Genomic DNA, 26,121 nt, shown 5'->3' with positions numbered 1-26,121 from the left:
TTTCAAAAAGATATTTCCCAGTTCTTTCAGAACGACATTCCTGAGCTATAAAAACGGCAACAGGCCTTTTAAAAGATTACATCTCAAAGAGGTAGAGAAATGATTTATGATAACAAGTTTTCTAAAGTAAATGGTCTAAGGAAAGAGAAGTCAGGGGTCGAGCGTCAGGAAAAAAAAAAAAACCATCTCAAGACTAGTCAACCTGAGGGACACATTAGCCATCTTGCTGTAATGTTTTTGGTAGTAAGCTTCTTTTTAAAAAAAATTTTATTTTATTTTATTTTTTTATTTTATTTTATTATGTTATGCTAGTCACCATACAGTACATCATTAGCTTTTGATGTAGTGTTCCATGATTCATTGTTTGCGTATAAGACCCAGTGCTCCATGCAATATGTGCCCTCCTTAATACCCATCACCAGGCTAACCCATCCCCCCACCACTCTCCCCTCTGAAGCCCTCAGTTTGTTTCCCGTAGTCCATAGTCTCTCATGGTTCATCTCCTCCTCTGATTTCGCCCTCTTCATTTTACCCTGCCTTCTCCTGATGTCCTCTATGCTATTCCTTATGTTCCACATGTGAAACCATATGATAATTGTCTTTCTCTGCTTGACTTATTTCATTTAGCATTCCTGATACAAAGCCATCCTTACATTTTGGCAATAATCCTTGTTTGGTCATACTGAATTTTAGTTTGATACATTGCTATGTTCAATTCACTAATAGTTTACTCAGAATTTTTGCATCAGTAATGATAGATTTTATTCTATAGTTTTCTGGTTATCTTTTCTCATTTTATATTAATAGTACTACAGAGATTGCTCACTGTCACCAAATATCTATTATCCTTTTTTGCCTCACCACAGAATTATTACAGTTCTTTATCCAAGCACATGTATATGCAGAATAATTCTTTAACCAGTCTTTCTTGCATCCATTTGTGACCACATGATTAAACTCAGACCAGTGAGGTATAATGTGAAAGTTTTAAGGAGTCATTCTTGAAAGAGTACTGTCTCTTGCCTTTTTCCACTTCTTTCTTATCCCTTTCTCCATATTGCTTGCTAGACAGCATTTATATTGCAGGAGCTGGGATACTCATGCTGTCTACCACTTGACTTTGGGAATGGAGGCCACTCAAATGTAAGTTGCTGGCATGCTGAAGACTTTGGGAGATAAAGCCATAATAGCAACCCTGAATACCTCCAGACTTTTACATGACAAAAATAAAATTCTGTGTTTCTTAAGCTATTATCATTTTGGCCTCAGATACTTATAAATAAATTTTATCCTAAAGAATATAGAATTTGATTCCAGGAAGTGGAGTGCTCCTTGTAACAACACCTATAATATGTGAGGTTTGGTGCAAGCAGTCAAGCAACAGGTAGTAGGGATTTAGAAATTGAATACAAGGGGCACATAGGTAGCTCAGTTGGTTACGTGCCAACTCCTGATCTCAGCTCAGGTCTTGATCTCAGGGTTGTGAGTTTGAGCCCTATTTTAGGCTTCATGCTGGGTGTGGAGCCTACTTAAAAAAAAAAACAACCCTGAATACTGGAAAATCAAACACTCTGGTTAATTATAATAAATTATTTGATCAAAGTTTCATACATGGTACCTTGAAAGGCAGCCCACGTGCTTATTGACAACATAACATTAGAGGAAATGATAGTGAAAATACGGGATGTTGGTGGGTGTTGACTGCCGCCTTTCTGTTTTAGCAAAGTCTGATAAGAGATAAATTATGGCTAGAATTCCTGCCCACAAGCAGAAATGGAAAGAAATACAGTCTACAGAGTTAATTTTTGCCTACAGTTAACAATCTATATTAACTGAGAGTCCTGTAATTTAGAGTCTTACAGAAGTGAAATGGTGATTGCTTCTGTATCTGAAACTGATACAGTTATAAGCGCTGGCTTTGATGCAAAGGCTGTAATAGGAGATAAGACTAAATTCCTTTCACACCAAAGGGCAAAAACATACTGGCAAGGCAAGGTTTTGAGTGTTACTTTCTCACTCAAATTCATTGATTCAGATAACCTCAAAGTGGCCCAATTAAATAGGGGTGAGGGGAGTGCAGAGCATGCTCAGCATGTAGTCTGCTTGAGATTCTCTTCCTTTCCCTCTGTTCTTCCTGCTCATGTTCTCTCTCTCTCTCAAATAAATAAATCTTAAAAAAAAAAAAAAAGGTAATAGGGTCTTCAGACTTAAAAATCAAGGCTATTCAAGATTTCAGGCTATGATTACCTACCTCCTTCTAGTCAGAAGCCTGCCCTGCAAAAACCATTGTTTGATCAATCCCTAAAGAAAATTCTGCATGTTGAAACTCAATAAAAAGCAGTCAGTGAAAGCTATGAAGATGCTAAGAAGGACATATCCTCCATTGCTTATCTCAGATGTGGCCATGCAGGGTAATAGACAAGGAATGCTCCTGAGAGCAGAGGTAAAAGCTAGAAAAAATGATGGATTCAGAAGATCATCCTACCCAAAAGGAGAGCCAGGGTTGTCAGGTAGGCTTCAACAAGCTTACTCCACTTCCAAGGAGGAGTCTTCATAGCTCCTGAGCATATCTGAAAATTGTGACTGCCATTGAGTTGTTGAAGAAATCCATACAGCATTCCTGTGGGATATCTCCACTCTGGATTGAGCCAATTTGCTTCCTAGTTGTGTTATTTACCTTGTCCATTGATCCCATATTTTGACTTAAGTCCTTTCTGAAAATCTCCATAAATGGAGTTGTGATCTTCATGTCGCCTTACATTAAGAGAAGCATGATGTCTGGTTGTCCCACTTTTTTGATGACAAAATTGATCAGTAGGTCCAGGTGATGACACTTCTATCTCTTCACTGTAAAGTTCTCCAACCTTCTTTTACTTAAATATATTTACAAACCACTGATGACAATTGCCTGAAGTAGTTATTTCATTAGAAGTTTCAAACTGGTAATTCTCTTATTTTCTTATTCCTTCTGGATTTATTAGCTGGAATTAATCTGAATAAAATTAAGTTCTCATATCAGTTAGGGTTTCTTTGATTACCCTGAAATATAATTCATACAAGAAGTTACCAAGTATAATTAGACCAAATATCTTTAACAACAACTTCTCCCTTTCTGGCTCTCTGATCTTTGAGGTAACATAAGAATAGAAGAGATCACAGGAAAGCTACTGAAACTTACATTCTGCTTATATACCTTACCATGACCATCTATTTGTTGTATAAGATACAAATTAGTATTAGAGTTATTTTAAAAGGCTAAAAAATTACCTCATTTGATTAATATTAATATTGATTAATGTTAAACCCAGTCAAATAAGTAAAATCATCTCATACACACATGAAAGGATAATCTGGAGGTTAGCTGTGATTCTCTTTTCAGATCCTAAGTGAATTCTCTGAGGGTACATATGGCCTGCATGTTCCTGAGGGAAAAGATTCTAAATTCTCTTTTCCAACCCTGCCTCTCTCCAGTTCCCAGCAGAATAGCAGGAAAGCACATGTAGGAGTTCGAGTTGATTGCTTCAGTTTACAAGTTGCAAAGGTCACACATGAGAAAATCCCTAATGTCTTCTTAAAGTTCAAGCTTCTTAGCAACTTAGTCTAGACTGTAGCTTCAAGCTGTTAACTCCTAAGAATATAGATTATTGAGCCAGTCCCCTGGGTTCCTCAGTTCAGCCTAAACCAACTGGTCTTTTGAACGGTGCGGCATCAGAGTCCCTTGTTCAGATAATGCTATCAGCAACATATTTAGAGTTACAAGGAAAATAGGTGAAAATGTCAATTCCCAGAGTTGGAAAGTTGTGGTACACCTACTTTTAATGAGTATCACTTGATCCCTGATCCTTTCACCTATTGACTCAAAACTCCAGGATACTTTCTCCACTAAGAGAATTCAAGAGCATGAAAATGTTCCTCTGAATCCTCTGATGATTTTGTCTCCTCCTAACCTATTCCTTGAGGTACTTTCTTTTCCCCTTCACTCCTTCTCTTCTTTCTTTCTAAGAGTCTTAGCTTCCCCTTGAATCCTGTCATCTTCTCACTGTTCTCAAGTCTAGACACTATCTCCAGGTCTAGAGACAGCTCTTTGTACAATATGGCCTCATATTACCTCTTCCCTAACACACTCTAGTCTACTCCTCTGAAATACCCTTCTTCTTCCTCTTCCTGGGATTCATTAACAATTGCAATAGGTCAGAAATCCTGTTTCCAGCTCTTTATGTATAAGCTAATTCAATCAAATGTAAGACATATTATTTCCCCCAAATTTACTCAGCTTACAGGTGGAACAATTATAGTTTAAAAGATCAAACAATATCAGCAAAGTTAAACAGCTAGTAGTGACGTAGTTGGGTTATACCACACAAGTGCTGCACTTACTTAACCTTAGGCATAAAGCCCTTATTTTATGTTGGAGAAGCTGAGTCCACCATCTGAAAGCAGCATGGATAGGGATATGATAGGACATTAGGAGCATATTTCCCACTCTTCATGGCTTAAACTATCTCTCATCAATGACTTCTGAGCTTCAGAGAAATACTTTATTTGCAGTTAACAATAATCTTCAGATGGCCTGCCCCTGAGACATGTGGGGCAGGATTGAGGCACAATCTGGGCAAAAATGATGAAATAAGTGATGCTTATCTCCAATACCCACTTAACTCTGGTTTTAGGTTTTGTTTTTTGTCTGTTTGTTTTTCGTACGAAGTGCCTCTTCATAAACCCAGGGCTTTAGGCTCCTTTGTGACCAACCTTGTCTTTCAAAATCAATAAAACATGGGACCACTTTCTCCTTCTGCTTCCTATTCATTCATACACTTATTAATGTTCTCTGCTAATACTTTCTGATCAATATTGTGAAATAAAGTCATTTCATATTTCATTCTGCACTGACCAGTCTTTAGCTATTTTTCCTTTGGATGGGATCCAATTAACTCTCTCCCCCTCATGATGTTACTACCTGTCAACAAAGCCACTATGTCATGTTTTCCAAAGTTGTTGACGTTTTATGTTTAGAAACAGCAGAAGAAAGAAATCACTAATGGTAACATTTTGGTCATCAACCACAGTAAAAAGGTTTGTTTTTATTATTTTACGTGTTTACTTATTTTGAGGAAATCCTTTGGACACTTTACAAATACCCTAAAAAGAAATCTGATGCCCACTTCTGTGGAAGTCAAGCCCCTGGTGGCAACTTTTCTTTCTTCATTGTATTTTATGTGTGCAAATACACTATGCAAGTTTATCCCATCTTCACTTTGTTTCAAGGATAAACTTTATCCCATAATTCATAGAATCTTTTGCAGTTAATAAGTCAGGAGTATTTGGAGGTTGAAGATAGGAAAGGGGTTTTTCTTTGTATTGCCCTAAAATCATGTCACATAGGCATGGCAGTCCCTTTTCTTCTACACCCTGGGTATCATGGGCCTTTTGCCTGACATACAGGATTCCCTGCTTCAATTCTGTACCAGCTGCTTTGTCCATATCCTTTGGAGATTATGCAGTGATCTGGACAACCGGAGCCAAAATGGACACTGTGATCAGATCTAAATTAATGAGTGAAATATGAAAATTTTAGCCATTATTTTCATAACCTATTCCTCAAATAACTGGAAATAAATATGCATATATTGGAAAAATAATATACATAATTCATCATTTCTTATTGCAACATATATTTCACTACAAATATTAATTTTCAAAAGAATTCTTCCCAAATTTGCCCTAATACAGGGTTCACAATACTATCTAAAAAAGCTGAATTATTTTCCCTGGGTATGAATAATTTGTCAGTGGATCTCAAAGTATAGCTGCCACCATGTGGTTTTACCGGTTATTCAGATAGGTAATTGAACTTAGTCATCCAGTGCTTGGTTAACAGTCAAGGGAAGAGAGACCAGTCTTCGGTCAATTAAATATAGTTAGTTGTCTTGAGTTAGAAGGAAAGGCCAGGTGGGGACGGACTTGGACAGCATTAAACAGTAGTTATCCTGAGTCTGAGGTTACAAGTCGTATGTGTCAGAACACAGCAGGCAAACATGGGCAAGTTTTATAGTGTGAAAATGTGGGTCGGGTTAGCATGTGGACTTCCAAGCTGGCTGAGACATTGACAGGAATGGAGTCTGGTTTAAGCTGGGCATAGGATATGTGACCAGATATTATCCTGTTCTGGGGGGAACGGCTTCTCTGATCAAATGCAAGTAGGCGTTTCCTCCAACAGCACACTAGCATTTTAACTTGACTGATTATCTTGGGCTGATTTTTTTTCATTAAATTTCATTAAATTTTCTTTTTTTCATTAAATTTCATTAAATTTTCTTAAATTCTAAATATTAGAATTCTTAAATTCTAAATATTAAGGAGGGTACGTGTGGTGATGAGCATTAGTTATATGCAACTAATGAATCTTTGAACACTACATCAAAAACTAATGATGTATTATATGTTGGCTAATTGAACATAACAAAATAAATAAATAAATAAAATTAATCATATTAAAGGAAATGAGAGTAAAATTTAAAAAACAAAAAACAAAACAAAAAATCCTTACCATGCTAATTCAGCACTCTAGACTTTGTCTTCTCCTGTGCCAGAGACTGAATCTTTTACCCCATCTTAGCTTCCTGCTCTCAAAATAATACCCATCACTTTGTCATCTCAATACTTATACCTACAAAATCTGAATTTCAAGCCTTCCTCTAGCTTACCACTATCTCCAAAATTTCTAACTTGCTTACCCTAGTGTTCTACAGAAGCAGAAGCAGTTCTTCAGACCCAAACTAATGGCTTTACTGCCTTTGCCCTAGCCATAATCCTCTGCATATTCCCCACTTAATTCCTTATATAGCCTTGTCTCTGTGATTCATTTACTTTGCTAAAATGCTTTAATTTTTTACCTTTTTTTTCCTTTGTCACTGCAGATTCGTGGAAAAAACAAACCCCATTTAATACCAAAACTAAATGGGAAGACATCAGAGAGGGAGACAAACCATGAGAGACTCTTGATTCTGGGAAACAAACTAAGGGTTGAGGAAGGGAGGTCAGTGGGGGGATGGGGTAACTGGGCAATAGGCATTAAGGAAGGCACGTGATGTGATGAGCACTGGATGTTATATGCAGCTAATGAATCATTCAACACTACATCAAAAACTAATGATGTTGGCTAATTGAATTTAAATTAAAAAAATAATACCAAATATCTTTCTGCTCCACACATGTGCTTAAGCAGCTAACTATTACTGGAGATAATCACATACTTGTTCAAATTAGTCCCCAAATCTCAAATGGGCAAATGAATCACCAGTTAATCTTACTGCATTTTCTTAGTAAATTAGTCTTCCACTTGATGTACCTGAGTTTTGTGTTCTTGGGTCATCAAAATCCCTCACAACTAAAAGCACACACCATATATACACACAGATGATGACAGATAGGTAGATAGATAGATAGATAGATAGGCAGACTCTGCTCACAATTTCATCTCATATTTCATCAAAAACTTTGCAGCAATCAGTTAGAAAGTCTCTCAGATTCCAGCCATAAAATCTACCAAGCTAGCTGCCTCAGTCCCTACTCTCTTTACCTTACCTCTTATTTACAACAGATAAGGGGCCCTTCCTCCTACCTATGGACAAAACCACTTGTGCTCTGGATCATTTATTGTCCCTTTATCAAGGATTTTACTTCTGTTATTAACCTTTTACTTTGCCACATCAACAAATTTTCTCTATTCCCAAATCATAAAATGGGCAGAAGATATGAACAGACACTTTTCCAATGAAGACATACAAATGGCTAACAGACACATGAAAAAATGTTCAAAATCACTAGCCATCAGGGAAATTCAAATAAAAACCACACTAAGATACCACCTTACGCCAGTTAGAATGGCAAAAATTGACAAGGCAAGAAACAACAATTGTTGGAGAGGATGTGGAGAAAGGGGATCCCTCCTACATTGTTGGTGGGAATGCAAGTTGGTACAGCCACTCTGGAAGACAGTGTGGAGGTCCCTTAAAAAGTTAAAAATTGAGCTCCCCTATGATCCAGCAATTGCACTACTGGGTATTTACCCCAAAGATACAGACATAGTGAAGAGAAGGGCCATATGCACCCCAATGTTCATAGCAGCATTGTCCACAATAGCTAAATCGTGGAAGGAACCGAGATGCCCTTCAACAGATGACTGGATTAAGAAGATGTGGTCCATATATACAATGGAATATTACTCAGCTATCAAAAAGAACGATTTCTCAACATTTGCTGCAACATGGACGGCACTGGAGGAGATAATGCTAAGTGAAATAAGTCAAGCAGAGAAAGACAATTATCATATGGTTTCTCTCATCTATGGAACATAAGAACTAGGAAGATTGGTAGGAGAAGAAAGGGATAAAGAAAGGAGGCGTAAACAGGAGGGGGAATGAAGCATGAGAGACTATGAACTCTGGGAAACAAACTGAGGGCTTCAGAGGGAAGGGGGGTGGGGGAATGGGATAGGTTGGTGATGGGTAGTAAGGAGGGCATGTATTGCATGGTGCACTGGGTGTTATACGCAACTAATGAATCATTGAACTTTACATCAAAATAAATAAATAAATAAAAATTAAAAATTAAAAAAATTTAGAATGGTGAACAAGTTAGAAATATATGACTGAAGATAGAAGATACGTTTAATTAGTGCTGATCATCATTCATAACTAAATCCTCACGTTCTAACTAAGTCCTCACATTTTGCAAAGAATATTATTATTCCTGTGGTAAATTTGGGGGAAAAAAGGGATCAAAACCTTTCCCAAATTCACACATTGAAAACATAGTAGAAATAGGATTGTTATGTCTTTACCCAAGCCAATTTTCATTTCCTATGCCTATCCTCTTTAACTCAGCTCTGGGACATCTTTTTATATTGTGTATCCATTAGCAAATTATTATAACTATAGTTTTTTCTTTCAACTTTTATACTAAATTTACAATCCCAGTAGGGGAGAGAGACTGAACTCTACTGAATGAAAAAGCAGGAAAGTTTTAAATAAAGCACAAATACTATATGATTTCACGTATATGTGGAATCTAAAAAACAAAACCAATGAATAAAAAACACACACACAAAAAACCAGACTCTTAAATGCAGACAACATATCAGTGGTTGCCAGGGGGAGGTGGATAAGGGGATGGGAAAATAGATTAAGAGAGTTAAGAGGTACAAATTTAAGTTATAAAATAAATACCTGGAGATGAAAAACAGCATAAGGAATATACTCAGTAATATTATAATAATATTATATGGTGACACATGGTGAATATACTTTTGTGGCGAGCATTGAGTAATGTATAGAATTGTCAAATCAGTATGTTGTACATCTGAAACTAATATAATATTGTATGTCAACTAACCCTCAATATAAATAAATAAATAAATAAATAAATAAATAAATAAATAAATAAATAAATAAAACACTAGGGTGAGGTAGTTGAAAAGTACTAGAGGACTGTATGGAGGAGATTGATCAATGGGATGTGTCACATACATTGAATTATTCCCAAGTTTGCAAATGTTCTTCTCTGTGATCGGGCCATCTGTATTTGCTAATTGTTGTCCATCTAAATTAGGCTCCTATCCTCCCACAGAGACTGAGAAATAGGAATACTGTCTCCTTCAATGTTTGCATTTCATGGAGATAGTTCCCAGGTCCTTGAGAAAGACAGGCAAAAGGCTGGGAGGAGAGTTATATCCATTTTAAAGAGGCAGAGGAAGAATTTGCAGTTTCAAGTTTTGTAAAGTAAATACCCTAAGACAAGAGATCAGAGAAAGAAACTGTCTATACTCCAGAAGAAACCTGTCTAAAGTTTAGTCAAGCTGAGGGGTACGTGAAGAGTATTTTGGTCAATACATACATACATATAAGGAAATTTCTAAGATAATGAGTCAAAAATTTGCTTCTGACTGACCTCTAAGGAATTCAAAGCATCAATTCAGCTGTATCCTGGGCTTGCAGGCTCAGCTGCCCACACATTTGCTGTTTAAATCTAGTTGCTCTTCTGAATGGTTAGATCTGAGAAAACTTTATTTACATAATACCCTCAGGAAAAATATTTAGAACAGTAAGAGAAAATAGTGAAAAATAACTGTATAATTGGGTTTGAAATGGTCTGTATAATTGGTCAAATATTTATATGGCAAGAATCAAAACTTTTCAAAATTTCTCTTTATTTGGATTCAAAGCAGCCCACACTTGTAAGAATCTAGAAAAGGATTTTGAAATCTTAGCCTGGAAGGATCTTGGCACATGCACTAATATATTTCTTTTCCTGATACTGGCATCTAGATAGACAAAAGCCTCTTCCCAGAAAGAGAGATAGTTGTTGCTCTTTCCTTCTGCTTTAAGGTTTATTGAGACATCCAGTGAACAAGCCAGAGCACCTACAGGGTTTCACCATCAGGGAAGAGGAGAGAGAGCTAGGGCGCCCTTGATTCTGATTAGCTTCTGGGCCACTTATTACTTCCCTTCATCTCTTCCTCTCTATGTTACCTTTGCTGTGTACTTTCCTTGTGTTTGAGCGCTCCTGAAACTCTATTCTCAAAGTGAGATCATTCTCCCCCTATCCATCTCTCTCTCTCCTTCCTTGATCTGGTTTTTACTTCTCTAATATGTTCTAATCTGCCCTCAGAGTGGACTTTTCTCTTCCTTGGGAACATTAAGGGATTAAAATTAGGCAATGAATAACACAGAAGTTTAATCACAACCAATGTGTGCTTAGCACAGCACATAAATTACTTAAATAACTTCTTAAAACGATGCCAGAGAGGTATTATTAGATGCCATTTTGTGGATCAGGAAATTGAGATAAGGAAGGCTTAAAAACTTCCAAAGATCATACATCTAGTGAGAAACAGACCTAGGACTTAATGACTCGGTCCCAGATATGTCTACAAGACTATCTTAATTTTCATATATCCTGTTATCTTCTTTAGCCTCTAGAGTGGAGTTTGCATTTCTTTGGGCGTGAAACTTCAAGGAAGCAGATAGTAACATTGTAGCGTTGCCCTAGTCTGGAAAGGATAGAATTAAATGATGTGGGAAACAAAGGTAGAAGAAAAATTATTAAATTTCCTTACTGCCTACAGACCATTGACAAGTCCTTACAACAGGCAGTGTGACATTTCTCTGGGGACTCAGCTGCCTTGATGTTAATACTTTGCTAAGGGCAAAAAGCAATCTTAGTCCAGCCTCCAGGATCCTGTAAGTCTACTGTAACATAAAAATTCCTTTGGAAACTTCTTTTATCTCTGCCCCCCAAGATACATATTGGCAATCATCCCCCAAGCATATGACCCACCCATATACATCTGAAGGGTCTCATTACTTAGGTTTTATTAGACAGTAATAAGTGACTTTTCCCCACAATAGCTAGCTCCCTCAAGGTCCTGGAAACCTTGCTTCCAAAATTCCTTGGCAGTTTAGGTTATCCCTAACCCCCTCCCAACTTGAAAGTATATAATGGTCCACTCCTCATGACCCCAGTGCAGCTCTTTCTGCCCACGGGTGCTGTCCCTGTGCTTTAATAAAACCACCTTTTTGCACCAAAGACATCTCAAGAATTCTTTCTTGGCCATTGGCTTTGAACACTTACATCTTTTCCTACATCAAAAGGACATCAAGAAGATATTTTGAGTTCCCTGTGTCTCAATAGGTCATCTCAACCAACACCCCATTCCTATGATTTCCAGATCATTAATTTTTCTGCTCTTACAGTACTCTCCAATTCTGTCCACCTGTCAGGACCGTGGGTTACAGAAAATGTAAAGGATGCAAGATTCAGGCACTTGCTGGACAAAATTCTAAACCAGGTGAACTTGTCTCTAAAACCTTTCTACCTTTGTTTTTGATTCTCGCCCCTTTTTCCTGAACCAATACATTCCCAGAAACTCAGGGATTTCATGCTAGTACAGAGCCCTGAATTGCTCATTCTGATCAACTTAACCTCATGTGTCTTTCAAAAACAGTGAAACTCTGTTCTTTTCCAGATCATTGAGGTTCTTCAAGTCTCTATGCCAAGTACTTCTTGTATGTCTCACTGTGTAAGGAGCTGTTCTCAAGTAGCACTTCTTTTAGACAGGTTCCAACAAACCCAGTCTATGGTTTGTTGATATGAAATGACAGTTGTTATTATATTCCTTGCTTCCCAGAGCTCCTTGCATTTTAACTTTGCATGCACAGTCTGAATAAATAAAATCTCAGTGAAGAAATTTCCAGCATTAGCTGCAGGAAAAAGGAGGTGAATATTTTATTTTAAGGAGCTCTATCATGATCCTCTTAATAGCCCTTAAACAAAAACATGCTGTTCCATCTGTAGATGTCAAGCCTCTGGCTAGTGACATTAACGCTTAGCACAGACTGTGAGGAAATAATCTAGCAATAATATATATTTTTCAATTTGGAACCTCAGTTCCAAGGTCAGAAATCTTTATACCCAGGTGTGTGAGTGCAGCCATATTTGAATATTGGCAAGAGGTTTTATTTGTGCTGTCCTTAAAAACATCTGTATAACCTACCTCTCTATTCACTGCTGGGGCATGTGGACCCTTTGCCTAGGATGAAGGATTTCTTGATTTGATTCTCTCTGAAGCTACTTTTCCAGGGGTTTTCTCAGATGGGAGATTAGAGCACGTATAGAAATGTTTGCTGGTACCCAGATTTTTAAAAATAACATCATCTCCATGTGGACTACAATGGGTTAAGGAACTATTTTCTGGTGATGACACAGACTTAGTTTTCTCAGAAGAAACAAGATGGTCAAATGATCCCTGTTGTGAGGTTATTTAAAAAGTATGTTTATTTACTGTTCACTGTGAACTGGATATTGTTTTATTTAGTCTAAACAGCATGCTTTCTAGTTTCCTCATCTACAGCAATCCATTCTTTCTTTGAAGAGGTGTCACTCATCTAGTCCACTTGGACAACTGGGACTGTCAGTCAGGGTGTCCTATGGTATTCAGGAAATCAAGGTGGGACAGTTATTTATCCCATTGTCCTGACAGAGTAACTGCCAAAGATAAATACACGAGACCCAAGCTAAACCTTCAGGATATCTTTGCTTGGAATATGGCTCTTGAACACCTAAAGAGAAGAAGGAAGTTGGTTCTGAGTAAGCATAATGGTAACATCTCAATGAGGCTTCTTGCTACTACAATCACCTCACCAGGTTGTCCTTGTTCTTTGAGCAGAAAGTCAAGCTGAACATTCTCCCCAATAGCCTGAGGAACTTGGAGGAAATGCATTACTGCAAAGGATGGTAAAAGAGCAAACTGATCATCAGGAATAAGGAAACTGTGGAATGTTCAGTCAGAGAATAGAGCAACCATACTCAGTGAATTAAGGACATTTGAAGCCAAGTCAAGATAAGCAGGAAATGGTGCTTTGATGGAAATAAAACTGTCCTTGAAATGTCAACAACTTTGACCTAAAAGTGTCAAGGAAAAATGAAGTAGTACAAAGTTTTGTGATAAGGAGATTCTCTGACCTATGGCTTTTATAAGAGTGTAAGTCTAAATATCTCTAATAGGAATAGTATTCAGCTTTAAAAAAGGAATAAAATTCTATCACACACCACAATGCGAATGATGCTTGAGGAAATTACTATATGATTGGCGTAGAAAATCTAAGCAAAATAAAGTGAAGAGGAGGTCCTGGGAATAAGCTCTGGAGTACTCTAGCACTTCTTTTTTTTATAATAATATTTTTTTATTATATTACGTTAGTCACCATACACTACATCCCTGGTTTTTGATGTAAAGTTCCATGATTCATTACTTGCATATAACACCCAGTGCTCCATGCAATACGTGCCCTCCTTACCACCCATCACCAACCTATCCCATTCCCCCACCCACCTCCCCTCTGAAGCCCTCAGTTTGTTTCCAGAGTCCATAGTCTCTCATGCTATATTCCCCCTTCTGATTACCCCCCCCTTTCTTTATCTCTTTCTTCTCCTACCGATCTTCATACTTTTTTTGTTCCATAGATGAGAGAAACCATATGATAATTGTCTTTCTCTGCTTCACTTATTTCACTTATTATCTCCTCCAGTGCCGTCCATGTTGCAGCAAATGTTAAGAAATCGTTCTTTTTGATAGCTGAGTAATATTCCATTGTATATATGGACCACATCTTCTTAATCCAGTCATCTGTTGAAGGGCATCTCAGCTCCTTCCACGATTTAGCTATTGTGGACAATGCTGCTATGAACATTGGGGTGCATATGGCCCTTCTCTTCACTACGTCTGTATCTTTGGGGTAAATACCCAGTAGTACAATTGCTGGATCATAGGGTAGCTCAATTTTTAACTTTTTAAGGGACCTACACACTGTTTTCCCGAGTGGCTGTACCAACTTGCATTCTCACCAACAATGTAGGAGGGATCCCCTTTCTCCACATCCTCTCCAACAATTGTTGTTTCTTGCCTTGTCAATTTTTGCCATTCTAACTGGCGTAAGGTGGTATCTTAGTGTGGTTTTGATTTGAATTTCCCTGATGGCTAATGATTTTGAACATTTTTTCATGTGTCTGTTAACCATTTGTATGTCTTCATTGGAAAAGTGTTCATATCTTCTGCCCATTTTATGGTTTATTTGTTTCTCGTGTATTGTGTTTGAGAAGTTCTTTGTAGATCTTGGATACCAGTCTTTTATCTGTAGTATCATTTGCAAATATATTCTCCCATTCCATGGGCTGCCTCTTAGTTTTTTTGACTGTTTCCTTGGCTGTGCAGAAGCTTTTTATCTGGATGAAGTCCCACAAGTCATTTTACCTTTTGTTTCTCTTGCCTTTGGAGATGTGTCATGAAAAAGGTTGCTGTGGCCAATGTCGTAGAGGTTGCTGCCTATGCTCTCCTCTAGGATTTTGATGGATTCCTGTATCACATCAAGGTCTTTCATCCATTTAGAGTTTATCTTTGTGTATGGTGTGAGAGAGTGGTCAAGTTTCATTCTTTTGCATGTAACTGTGCAATATTCCCAGCACCATTTATTGAAGAGACTGTCTTTTTTCCACTGGATGTTTTTTACTGCTTTATCAAAGATTAGTTGCCCAAAGAGCCGAGGGTCCATTTCTGGGTTCTCTATTCTGTTCCATTGGTCTGTGTGTCTGTTTTTGTGCCAGTACCATGCTGTCTTTGTGATCACAGCTTTGTAGTACACCTTGAAATCTGGCGTTGTGATGCCCCCAGCCTTGTTTTTCCTTTTCAACAATTCCTTGGCGATTCGGGGCCTTTTCTGGTTCCACACAAATTTAAGGGCTGTTTGTTCCAGTTTTTTGAAAAATGTCATTGGTATTTTGATCAGGATAGCATTGAAAGTGTGGTTTGCTCTGGGTAGCATGGACATTTTAGCTATGTTAATTCTTTCGATCCATGAGCATGGAATATTTTTCCATCTTTTTGTGTCTTCTTCAGTGTCTTTCAACAGTGATTTGTAGTTTCTAGAATATAGATCCTTTACGTCTCTGGTTAAGTTAATTCCAAGATATCGTATGATTTTTGGTGCTATTGTAAATGGGATGGATTCCCTAATTTCTCTTTCTTCAGTCTCATTGTTTGTGTATAGAAATGCAACTGATTTCTGAGCCATTGATTTTGTATCCTGCCACATTACTGAATTGCTCTATAACTTCTAATAGTTTGGGCATGGATTCTTTTGGGTTTTCCATATAGAGTATCATGTCATCTGTGAAGAGAGACATTTTGACTTCTTCTTTGCCAATATGGATACCTTTTATCCCTTTTTGTTGTCTGATTGCTGTTGCAAGGACTTCTAGTACTATGTTGAATAATAATGGCGAGAGTGGGCATCCTTGTCGTGTTCCTGATCTTAAGGGAAAGGCTTCCAGCTTATCCCCATTGAGAATGATATTTGTTGTAGGCTTTTCATAGATGGTTTTTTATGAGATTGAGGAATGTACCTTTATCCCTTCACTCTGAAGTGTTTTAATCAGGAAAGGATGCTGTATTTTGCTTTTTCTGCATCTATTGAGAGGATCACATGGTTCTTGACTCTTTTCTTGTTGATATGATCTATCACACTGATTGATTTGCGAATGTTGAACCACCCTTGCATCCCAGGGATGAATCCCACTTGGTCATGATGGATAATCCTTTTAATGTACTGTTGGATCCTATTAGCTAGGATCTTGTTGAGAATTTTGGCATCCATATTCATCAGGGTAATTGGTCTGTAATTCTCCTTTTTGATGGTGTCCTTGCCTGCTTTGGGGATCAAGGTAATTCTGGCCTCATAGAATGAGTTTGATAGTTTTCCTTCTGTTTCTATTTTTTGAAACAGCTTCAGGAGAATAAGTATTGTTTCTTCTTTGATGTTTGGTAGAATTCCCCAGGGAATCCGTCAGGCCCTGGACTCTTGTTTTGGGGGAGGTTTTTGATCACTGCTTCAATCTCTTCATAATTAATCAGTCTGTTTAAAAAATCAATTTCTGCCTGTTTCAGTCTTGGTAGTTTATAGGTTTCCAGAAAGGCATCCATTTCTTCCAGGTTGTTTAATTTATTGGCATAAAGCTGTTGATAAAAGTTTCTAATGATCCTTCCTATTTCATTGGTGTTGGTTGTGACCTCTTCCTTTTCATTCATAATTTTATTAATTTGGGTCCTTTCTCTATTCTTTTGAATAAGTCTTGACAGCGGTTTGTCAGTTTTATTTATTCTTTCAGAAAACCAGCTTCTAGTTCTGTTGATCTGCTCTACTGTGCTCCTGGTTTCTAATGCATTGATCTCTGCTCTAATCTTGATCAACTGCTTTCTCGTGTGTGGGTTAGGCCGGTTTTTCTGTTCCAGCTCCAGCGTCTTGAGGTGAGAATATAAAAACTGCACTTTAGATTTGTCTATTCTTTTGAGTGAGGCTTGGATGGCTATGTATTTTCCCCTTAGGATTGCCTTTGCAGTGTCCCATAGGTTTTGGACCGTTGTGTTTTCATTCTCATTGGTCTCCATAAATTGTTTAAATTGATTTTTGATTTCCTGGTTTATCGAATCATTCTTGAGCAGGATGGTTCTTAGTCTCCAAGTGTTTGAGTTTCTTCCAAATTTTTCCTTGTGATTGAGTTCCAGTTTTAAAGCATGGTGGTCTGAGAATATGCAGGGAGTAATTTCAGTCTTTTGGTATCAGTTGAGACCTGTTTTGTGACCCAGAACATGATCTAGTCTGGAGAATGTTCCATGTGCATTCAAAAAGAATGAGTATTCTGTTGTTCTGGGCTGTAGTGTTCTATATATATTTATGAGGTCCATCTGGTCTAGTATGGCATTCAAAGCACTTGTTTCTTTGTTGATTTTCTGCTTAGGTGATCTGTCTATTGCTGATAGTGGAGTGTTGAAGTCCCCTACTATTAACGTATTTTTATCTATATGTCTCCTTCTTCTCATTACGAGTTGGCTTGTGTATTTTGCTGCTCCCCTGTTGGGGGCGTAGATATTTATAATTGTCATATCCACTTGTTGGATACATCTCTTAAGAATAATATAGTGTCCTTCTGTATCTCTAACAGTCTTTAGTTTAAAATCCAATCTGTCTGATATGAGAATTTCTACCTCAGCTTTCTTTTGAGGTCCATTGGCATGAAAAATGGTTTTCAATCCCTTCACTTTCAGTCTGGATGTATCTTTAGGTTCAAGATGAGTCTCTTGTAGACAGCAAATGGATGGGTCATGTCTTTTTATCCAATCTGCAACCCTGTGGTGTTTTATGGGAGCGTTTAGGCCATTCACATTGAGAGTGATTATTGAGAGATATGATTTTAATGATGTCACATTGCCTGTAAAGTCTTTGTTTCTATAGATTGTGACTTTCTGTTCTGTATCACTCTTGGGGCCTTTTTACTTTTATAGAACCCCCCCCTTAATATCTCCTGTAGGGCTGGTTTCATGGTTACGAAATTGGTCAGTGTCTGGTGATTCTGGAAGGTCCTTATCTCTCCATCAATTCTGAATGACAGCTTTGCTGGATAAAGGATCCTTGGCTGCATGTTTTTCTCGGAAAGAGCTTTAAAAATGCCCTTCCAACCCTGTCTCTCATTCCAGGTCTGTGTAGACAGGTCTGACGTAATCCTGATATTTTTGCCTTTGTACATGAGAAATTTTTTCGCCCTGGCCACTTTCAATAATGTATCATTGGATCTAATATTTGTGAATTGCACTATGATGTGACGTGGCGTAGGTTTGTCATGGTTGAATTTGGAAGGGGTCCTCTCTGCCTCTTGGACACAAATGCTTGTTTCCTTTGCTAGATTAGGGAAGTTTTCAGCTACAATTTGTTCAAATATCTCTTCTAGACCTCTCTCTTTCTCCACCCCCTCGGGGATGCCGATGATTCTGACATTGGAACGTTTCATTGAGTCAGTAATCTCCTGTAACGTACATTCTTGAGATTGGGTTTTTTTGAGCCAAGTTTCTGTTTTAACTTTCTCTTCTACCATCCCATTCTCCAATTCGCTGATTTGTTCTTCTGCCTCATTTACCCTGGCCGTCAGAGCATCTAGTTTTGACTGCATTTGATTCATAACATTTTTAATTTCTGCCAGATTCACTCTCATTTCCGCCCTTAGAGATTCTATATTCTCATTAATATTTTCGTTAATATTTTTTTCAAGTCTACACATCATCTTGACCATTGTTACTCTGAACTCCATTTCTGATAATTTGGTTATATCCATATCCATCAGTTCTGTGACAGAGGCCACAGACTCATTGTCTTTTCTTTGGTAGAGGGGTATTTCTCCTTCTCGTCATTCTGATGAGGAGAGGTTGCGGGGTTGCCCAGAGCCCAAATTATTGACCAGGACCCAGGCAGTGTGCTCTTGTTTCATAGGGACCTTAGGGATGTGGGCTTCTTGATTTTTCAGCCTGCCTTCTGGGGCAGGGGCCTGCCGTGCTGATATTCAGGCAACCCTGTTTGGGTAAAGTCTCCGTGTTCCTTGCGAGGGGGGATGGGGATGGGCACACTGTGAGCTGGTATTTCCGGGCTTTTGTTCTCTGGCGGCTTTCCCTGGAGGTTTTCTGTGGCTCTTCTGAGAGTCAGAACATCAGTAGCCGAATCCTAGCCTCTGTCTCAGAACAGAGAGATCGCAGCCTGCTCTCCACTGAGCTCTCCTGGCCTCTTTAACTCTGTTTCTGTTGGTGTTACTAAAAACCCTGCAGCGTCCCGGGTTGTGCACCCCACAGCCAGTGTCCCAGCCCTCACTTCCAGGGCCGGCACATCTCTGTCCTTTGTGTCTCTAACACTGTCAGCCGCCCCCGCACGCACTCCTGACCTCTCTGTTTCAGTGTGGTTTGCACGCACTCTGGAGCTCCGGTTTTCAGTTTGGACGTGCGCACGCTCCCGAGCTCCCGGTTTTAGTCCGGTTCCAGTCAGCGCTCCGGAGCTCTGGTTTTTTGGTCTGTTTGCACGCGCTTTCCCAGGCTCATGGTCTCAGTCTGCTCTCTCATCGGTGCCGGTCCACGAGTCCCGCTGCTCCCCAGTGCAGGTGGCTACCACTTCCCGGCACCCGAGCGCAGAGGCTCCCTCCCCCATCTGTTAACTTCCGATATCTGTGCGGGGATTCACGGCTTCCCACTTCGTACCTCAATACTCAGCGCTGGAGATGTTCATTTGTGGAGATCCAGAAGTATCTTCCTACATCTCAGGCTGATTCCGGGGGTTTTCAGGATGGTCTGGTACATATCCAGCTCGGCTCAGGGGACCAGCTGCAAAAGGGAACCCCTACTCCTCCGCCATCTTAACTCCACCCCCCTCACCACCTGTTTCCTTAGCAGAGTAGGTCCTTTCCTGCTACAGTGCTGGCCCTAAGGAAACCGACTCCCTCTGGAGGAGGAAAGGATACTAATTCTGCCCACTATGTTTTCAAAGGGAAAAACTTGAGCAATAATAGTTCTAAAGCCCAATAGAGAGCATACAATAAAATTAGAGAAAGGAACATTTTCTCAGTGAAGTAGGAGGCAAGAGCCTGAGCTGAAAGCTGGAGAAGCAAGGGTTAAGAAAGGATTAAGTGTCTTCATAAGAGTAATGAACTTTTAAATTGTGTAGACCTGGTTATATGTGTGTGTGTGTGTGTGTGTGTGTGTGTGTCTGTGTGTCTGTGTGTCTGTGTGTGTGTGTCTGTGTGTGTACATATTCACATTCAAAATCCAAGAGCTGTCAGAGACAAGACAATCCTTTACAGAACCTCCTGATTCCCTCCTTCTTAGTTAGCAAAGCAATTTGTGGCCAGAAGCTTTCTGCACTTCTATACTCTCGGCCAGACCTCTTTTGACAATAGCCATATTAGTAGCCACTTTGTCCGAGGACCAGTGGCCCCTTTGGCTCTGGTTAATGCTGCCTTTCCCGTGGGCAGTGAATAATTCCTGACTCTCCAGAGGCTCTTCTCACCACCTCCCCAGGGTCCACCTGGCACAAGATCTCAGAGATTTAATGAAAGAAGAAATACAAGTCACACAAACTGTCCAGGAGCTTTCCTCAGTACTCAGGGAAAAAAGAGAAAAACCCAAGTCTTAAGAGAGCCACCTCCAGAAAGACCCACACCAGAATACTTTGGATTTTACCCATTGCCTGTCTGTATCTATCTCTGCTCATATTATTGGTTGGAAAACAAAGTCCACTTTTCATGGGACCTGGCTTGAGGTCTCTCATCTCAGGCTGTTGGAACCACATCTCCCTCCAGCAACAGTGTCCTGTGGCAGGCAGCCTGGCTGGAAAATCAGACGTTACATCAGACCAAGAGCAGTCCTGCTCAGTAAGGTTAGTGAAAGCCTTAGAGGCACATTGATATATGTAACTGGGGAAGATCTAGTAGAGGGACCTCTGACCCAAGTGCCTCTAGTTTACACAGGACCTAGATTAGGGTAATATCTTTCTCAAAGTCAGACATAGCTACTTCTCATCAGATAATAGCTGAACTGGAAGATTAAGTCTTCTGCCTTTTCTCCATGTAGGGTCTTCCTGTTCTGTTTCTTTATGTATCAGGTTCTGGACACATGCACAAAAAGTTAGGCTTTTATTTTAAATGGGAATGTGTTACTGGCTACAAAGCCAGATGAAGACTAGGAAGGAGATTTCCCTGGGGGATTGAAAATGAAAAGGGTGAAGAAAAGAGAGAGAGAGAGAGACATTCTTAGTGCTTCTGGCAATGGAATCCCTAGTTCACTGTGTTTTAGAAAGTTCTTAGTAATGAAACCCTTTGCTTCAATGAAATCCTGCCACCAAATCGAGTATGATAAATAAATGAAAGAAGAGATAAGGCAATTGAGATGGATGTGAGGGCCCAAAGATGCCTCTAATTCCTCACCCCCTCAACACTGAGAGTGGCCTCTAAGGCACTACAACAGAATATATAGGATTCCATTCAACACACTTTGAAAACATAGCCCTGGTAGTGTTCTGGGATCCCAGATATGAGGGATTTCAAGGGGGCATCAGTTTCACTCCCATGTACCCAAGCAGAACCAAACTACTGAGGTGCCCACTGGTGATGGGGAAGAGACCACAAAACAATTTGCTCTTTAGGAGTTCAGCTTCCTTTGCCCTGGGGCTTTTCTCTCACTTCAGTCCAGTTTTCTCTTAGCCATCTTCTCTAGAGAAAACAAAACTAGGCTGAGAGTTTCCTGAAAGTCTCCAAGTCATTTCTTTATAAAAAAGAGAAGTATTCAATGGGAAAACAAGTTTACAACATTAGAGAAACTATTTAAAAGAAAAAGGGCCCATAAGCCTACTACCCAATAGAGACATCTTTTTTATTTTTCAGTGTTCGATATCAATCTTTGTTCATACATACAAAAATTTGACTTTTGCACAACGTGTTATGAGATACATGGTTTACAAAAGTATTTGTTTCGTTTGCTCAATTTCACAGGTGAATACAGTAAGGCTTTAAAAACTGAGTAACTTTTAACCAGATGATACTATTAGAATGTTAGAGCTAAGACTCAAACTAAGGTTACCACTCTAAGTCTAGTTCTTTTTCCACTTCAACAGCAGCTGACACACAACTGTAGACACCACTGTCTTAAGTATCAGAGACAAGGAATACTGAAATAGGTAAACTCCCTACTAGCAAAGTTGCTTATGACCCAAAACCACACAAAATACAGCTTGTAACAATCAATTCAAAACTACTGAGTGTGGTGCACTGGGAGCATACCAAACTAGTTGGAACATCTGGTCTAGTACCAACCTCAACATCATTTTGCTATGTGACCTTAAGCAATGCATTCTCTTCATGTGTAAAATAAAGGCTTTAAAGTCCACTATGACACCACTCTCCCTTACAGTGAGTCTGTGACCTTACTATTCTGAGAAGGAATCACTTGCCCATTGGCGTCCTAGCCTTTAATCATAAAGGGTTTTCTAAGCTTAACCACCAAGGCTCTTCTCCCTTCTTTTGACTCCAGGGCATACCTGACTTGCATGTGCATGGTATTTTTATTAAAAGAGTGATGCAGGGGTGCCTGAGTGGCTCAGTCAGTTGAACATCTGTCTTTGCCTTAGGTCATGGGCCTGGAGTCCTGGGATCAAGCCCCACATGGGGCTCCTTTCTCAGCAGGGAGCCTGCTTCTCCCTCTCCCTCTGCCCCTCCTCCTGCTTACGCTCTCTCTCTCTCTCTCTCTCTCTCTGTGTGTGTGTGTGTGTGTGTGTGTGTCAAGAGAAATAAATAAAATCTTTTTAAAAATTAAAAAAAAGAGTGATCAAGTAGGGTGAAGGTATAGAGACCATGACAAGATAGTGCTACTAGTTAGAAAAGAAGAGCAAGTGAGGAGATTGTATCTGAGAAGACTTCCCTATCCTGAGTTTCCTCTTTTGGTCTATAGGTAAGGAGGTATACTGTCTGTGAGTTGAAAACTCATGTTCACTGAGAAAGACTCAGATCAATGTCTTATCAAGTGGAAAAATCATTCATTTCTTTTGAGGGACTGAATCTCTAAGCAACCATGAAAAATGTCAGTATAATTACTGAGTTTGTCCTTCTGGGGTTGTCTAGTGACCCCCAGATCCAGACCATGCTCTTTGTGCTGTTCCTGGGGATTTACCTTCTGACTTTGATGGGGAATCTGGTGATGATCCTGGTGATCAGGGTTGATTCTCGCCTCCATACACCCATGTACTTCTTCCTCGGACACCTATCCTTCCTGGATCTCAGTTTCTCCTCAGTCACTGTGCCCAAAATGCTACAGAACTTCTTATCTCAGAAGAAAAGCATCTCAGTGTGGGGATGCATCACTCAGAGTTTCTTTTTCACTCTCTCTGGGGGAACAGAAGCTTGTCTGCTCTCTGCCATGGCCTATGACCGCTATGCTGCCATCTGCCACCCTCTGGTCTATACCATGGTCATAAACAGACCTCTCTGTATTGTGATTGTGAGCATAGCTTGGACAATGGGATTTCTGATTTCCTTGATGAATAGTCTCTTCATCCACAAGTTACATTTCTGTGAGTACAACATCATCCCCCATTTCAGCTGTGAGCTACCTCCACTCTTTCCTCTGTCCTGTACTGATCCCATTGTCAACGAGATTCTTCTAGCAGTGTCATGTGCATTTCTAGGGCTGCTGACACTTCCTCTGATCCTATTCTCTTACTCCAGAATCATTTCTGCCATTCTGAACATCCACTCCTCTAAGGGCCAAGCCAAAGCCTTCTCTACCTGCTCCTCCCACCTCACTGTGGTGCTCTTGTTCTATGGGACAGCTCTATTCAGGTACATCAGCCCCGCCTCAGGTTCAGTGTTGGAGCGAGTGGTCTCCATTCAGTACAGCGTGATCACATCCTTGCTGAACCCTCTCATCTACAGCCTCAAGAACCAGGAGGTGAAGGCAGCTCTGCAGAGGATGCTGAAGAAACGGAAGTGTGCCTTAGTAGAGTAAAAGCTGTATGAAGCTGCTCTGGAAATAGAACAAAATGATCTCTAAAGAAGAAAAAAATTTTATAGGCCTAGAGCACTTGGAGAAATTGCATTTCAATTAAATTCAAGTATTTGGACTTCAAAGCAAATAAACTATCACAAAAATGGAAGCTAGGGGGAAAGAGTTTGATGTATAGGCTCCTATCTAGCAGCCCTTTGCAAAATAATCTGAGAGAGCTTCATCTGAGAGAATAGCAGGTGAAGCGTATTTGGAGCAGAGCAGGGTCTCTGGCCAAATTGATTATTTCTGGATGTGTCTTTGAGGGTATTTCCAGAAGAATTTGAATCAATGACGTGAGTAAAGAAGATTGCCCTCACCAACGTGGGTGGGTATCATCCGGTCTGTTGAGGGCCCAAATACAACAGAAATGCTTTGGCAGGGTGAATTTGCATTCTCTGCTTGAAATGGAACATCCATCTTCTGCCCTCAGACATTGATGCTCCTGTTCTTGGGCCCTCAGGCTCAGATTGGAGCTTACACCACTGGCTCCCCTGGTTCTTTGGCTTCTGGGTTTGGACTGAGATTACATCACTGGCTTTTCTGGGCCTCCAGCTTGCAGACAACAGATCGCGGGATTTTTTTCAGCCTCCATAACCATGCCAGATATTCTGTCATGATAAATCTCTAATTCTATTCTATTCTCTTCTAGTCTATTCATTTTATTCTATTCTATTCATTCTGTTTTCTGGAAAAGTATCACCAATACAACAAGGAAAAGTGAAAAAGAAAAATTAATAGATTGTAAGATTGAAAATCAGTACATTGTGGCTATTTTATTTTCCCTAAACTCTCCTGCCTGGGGGCTTAGATCTAAAAATATAGTATGTGCATGTGCTCCTGTGAATCACTATTTTTGTATCCTTTGGATAAATACCTAGCAGTGCAATTGCTTATAGCAGCACTATCCACAATAGCCACAACATGGAAAGAGCCCAAATGTCCATCAACTGATGAATAAATAAAGAAGATGTGGTATGTGTATATAATGGAATATTACTCAGCCATCAGAAAGAATGAAGTCTTGTCAATTGCAATGATGTGGCTGGAATTAGAGTGTATTATGCTAAGCGAAATAAGCCAGTCAGAGAAAGACAAATACCATATGATTTCACTCTTATGTAGAATTTAAGAAAGAAACCAGATGAACATAGGGGAAGGGAAAGAAAAATAAGATAAAGACAGAGACGGAGGCAAACCATAAGAGACTATTAAATATAGGGAACAAACTGAAGGTTGCTGCATGGGAGGTGCGTGGGGGGATGGGGTAATTGGGTGATGGACATTAAGGAGGGCACTTGATGTAATGAGCTCTGGGTATTATATGCAAATGATGAATGACTAAATTCTACCACTAAAACTAATACACTATATGTGAACTAACAATTTTGAAAAATAAAAATATAAAAATATAGTATGTGAATTTGATCCAAATACATATGGTATGCCAGTATGTGGAGTAGGGGATAGATATGAATCATTCTAGAAGCAAAATTAAAAGATCAACAAGGTACCCTTTGGATCTACTTAATAAACATAAATATGTAACAACAGCTTACTGAGAAATGTTAAAGATGACCTAAATAAATGGAGACTAATACACTATGCTTATGAATTGGTAGACTTGGTATTTTAAGATGTCAATTGTTCCAAATTGATTTATATATTCAGAATAATGTCAGTCAAAAATCTGGAATAGTATTCCAGACAAGGTACCCTTTTTATAAATTTAAAAAGTCAATTCTAAAATTTATCAAGAAGTAAAGCCATCCAAAAAATGCCAAGCTACTCTTGAAGCTAAGAAGAACAAGGTAGATGATCTTGTTCTACTAGATATCAAGATTTATTATAAAACTATTTAATTAAGATTTTCTATTACTAGCACAGAGACAGACAAATACAGCAAAGGAAAAGGAAAGTGAACTCAGAAATGGGCCCCAAATACTGAGATGGCAAGACATATCAATTTGTTCAGGGTGGACTTTTCAGTCAGTGCAGACTGATGATTAGCTATCCCTGTAGAAAATTAATGAAATTTTATCCTCATCCACCATATGCAAATGTCGATTCCCATTAGACTGAAGTACTAAGTATGAAAGAGGAAACTATAAATCTTTTATAAAATCATATAGGACAATGTATTGATGGTAAAGAAGGATATTTTAAAA

The 26,121-nt window shown here is 39.2% G+C and overlaps 1 protein-coding gene across 1 annotated transcript; it reads left to right on the top strand.

Moving 5' to 3' along the window:
• Positions 1–22,984: 22,984 nt before the first annotated feature.
• LOC123794581 (olfactory receptor 5BS1-like) lies at positions 22,985–23,945 on the top strand. The gene is given in 2 exon segments (XM_045800746.2): positions 22,985–23,914; positions 23,916–23,945. Coding segments are annotated over 2 exon segments (960 nt in total).
• The last annotated feature ends 2,176 nt before the right edge of the window (positions 23,946–26,121 follow it).

This window comes from Ursus americanus, chromosome 25 (genome assembly GCF_024610735.1).
Source record: "Ursus americanus isolate L20-20 chromosome 25, mUrsAme1.1.p, whole genome shotgun sequence".
NCBI lineage: Eukaryota > Metazoa > Chordata > Mammalia > Carnivora > Ursidae > Ursus > Ursus americanus.
Note: the sequence above shows the minus strand (reverse complement) of the source record. Positions and strands in the feature narration are given on the sequence as shown.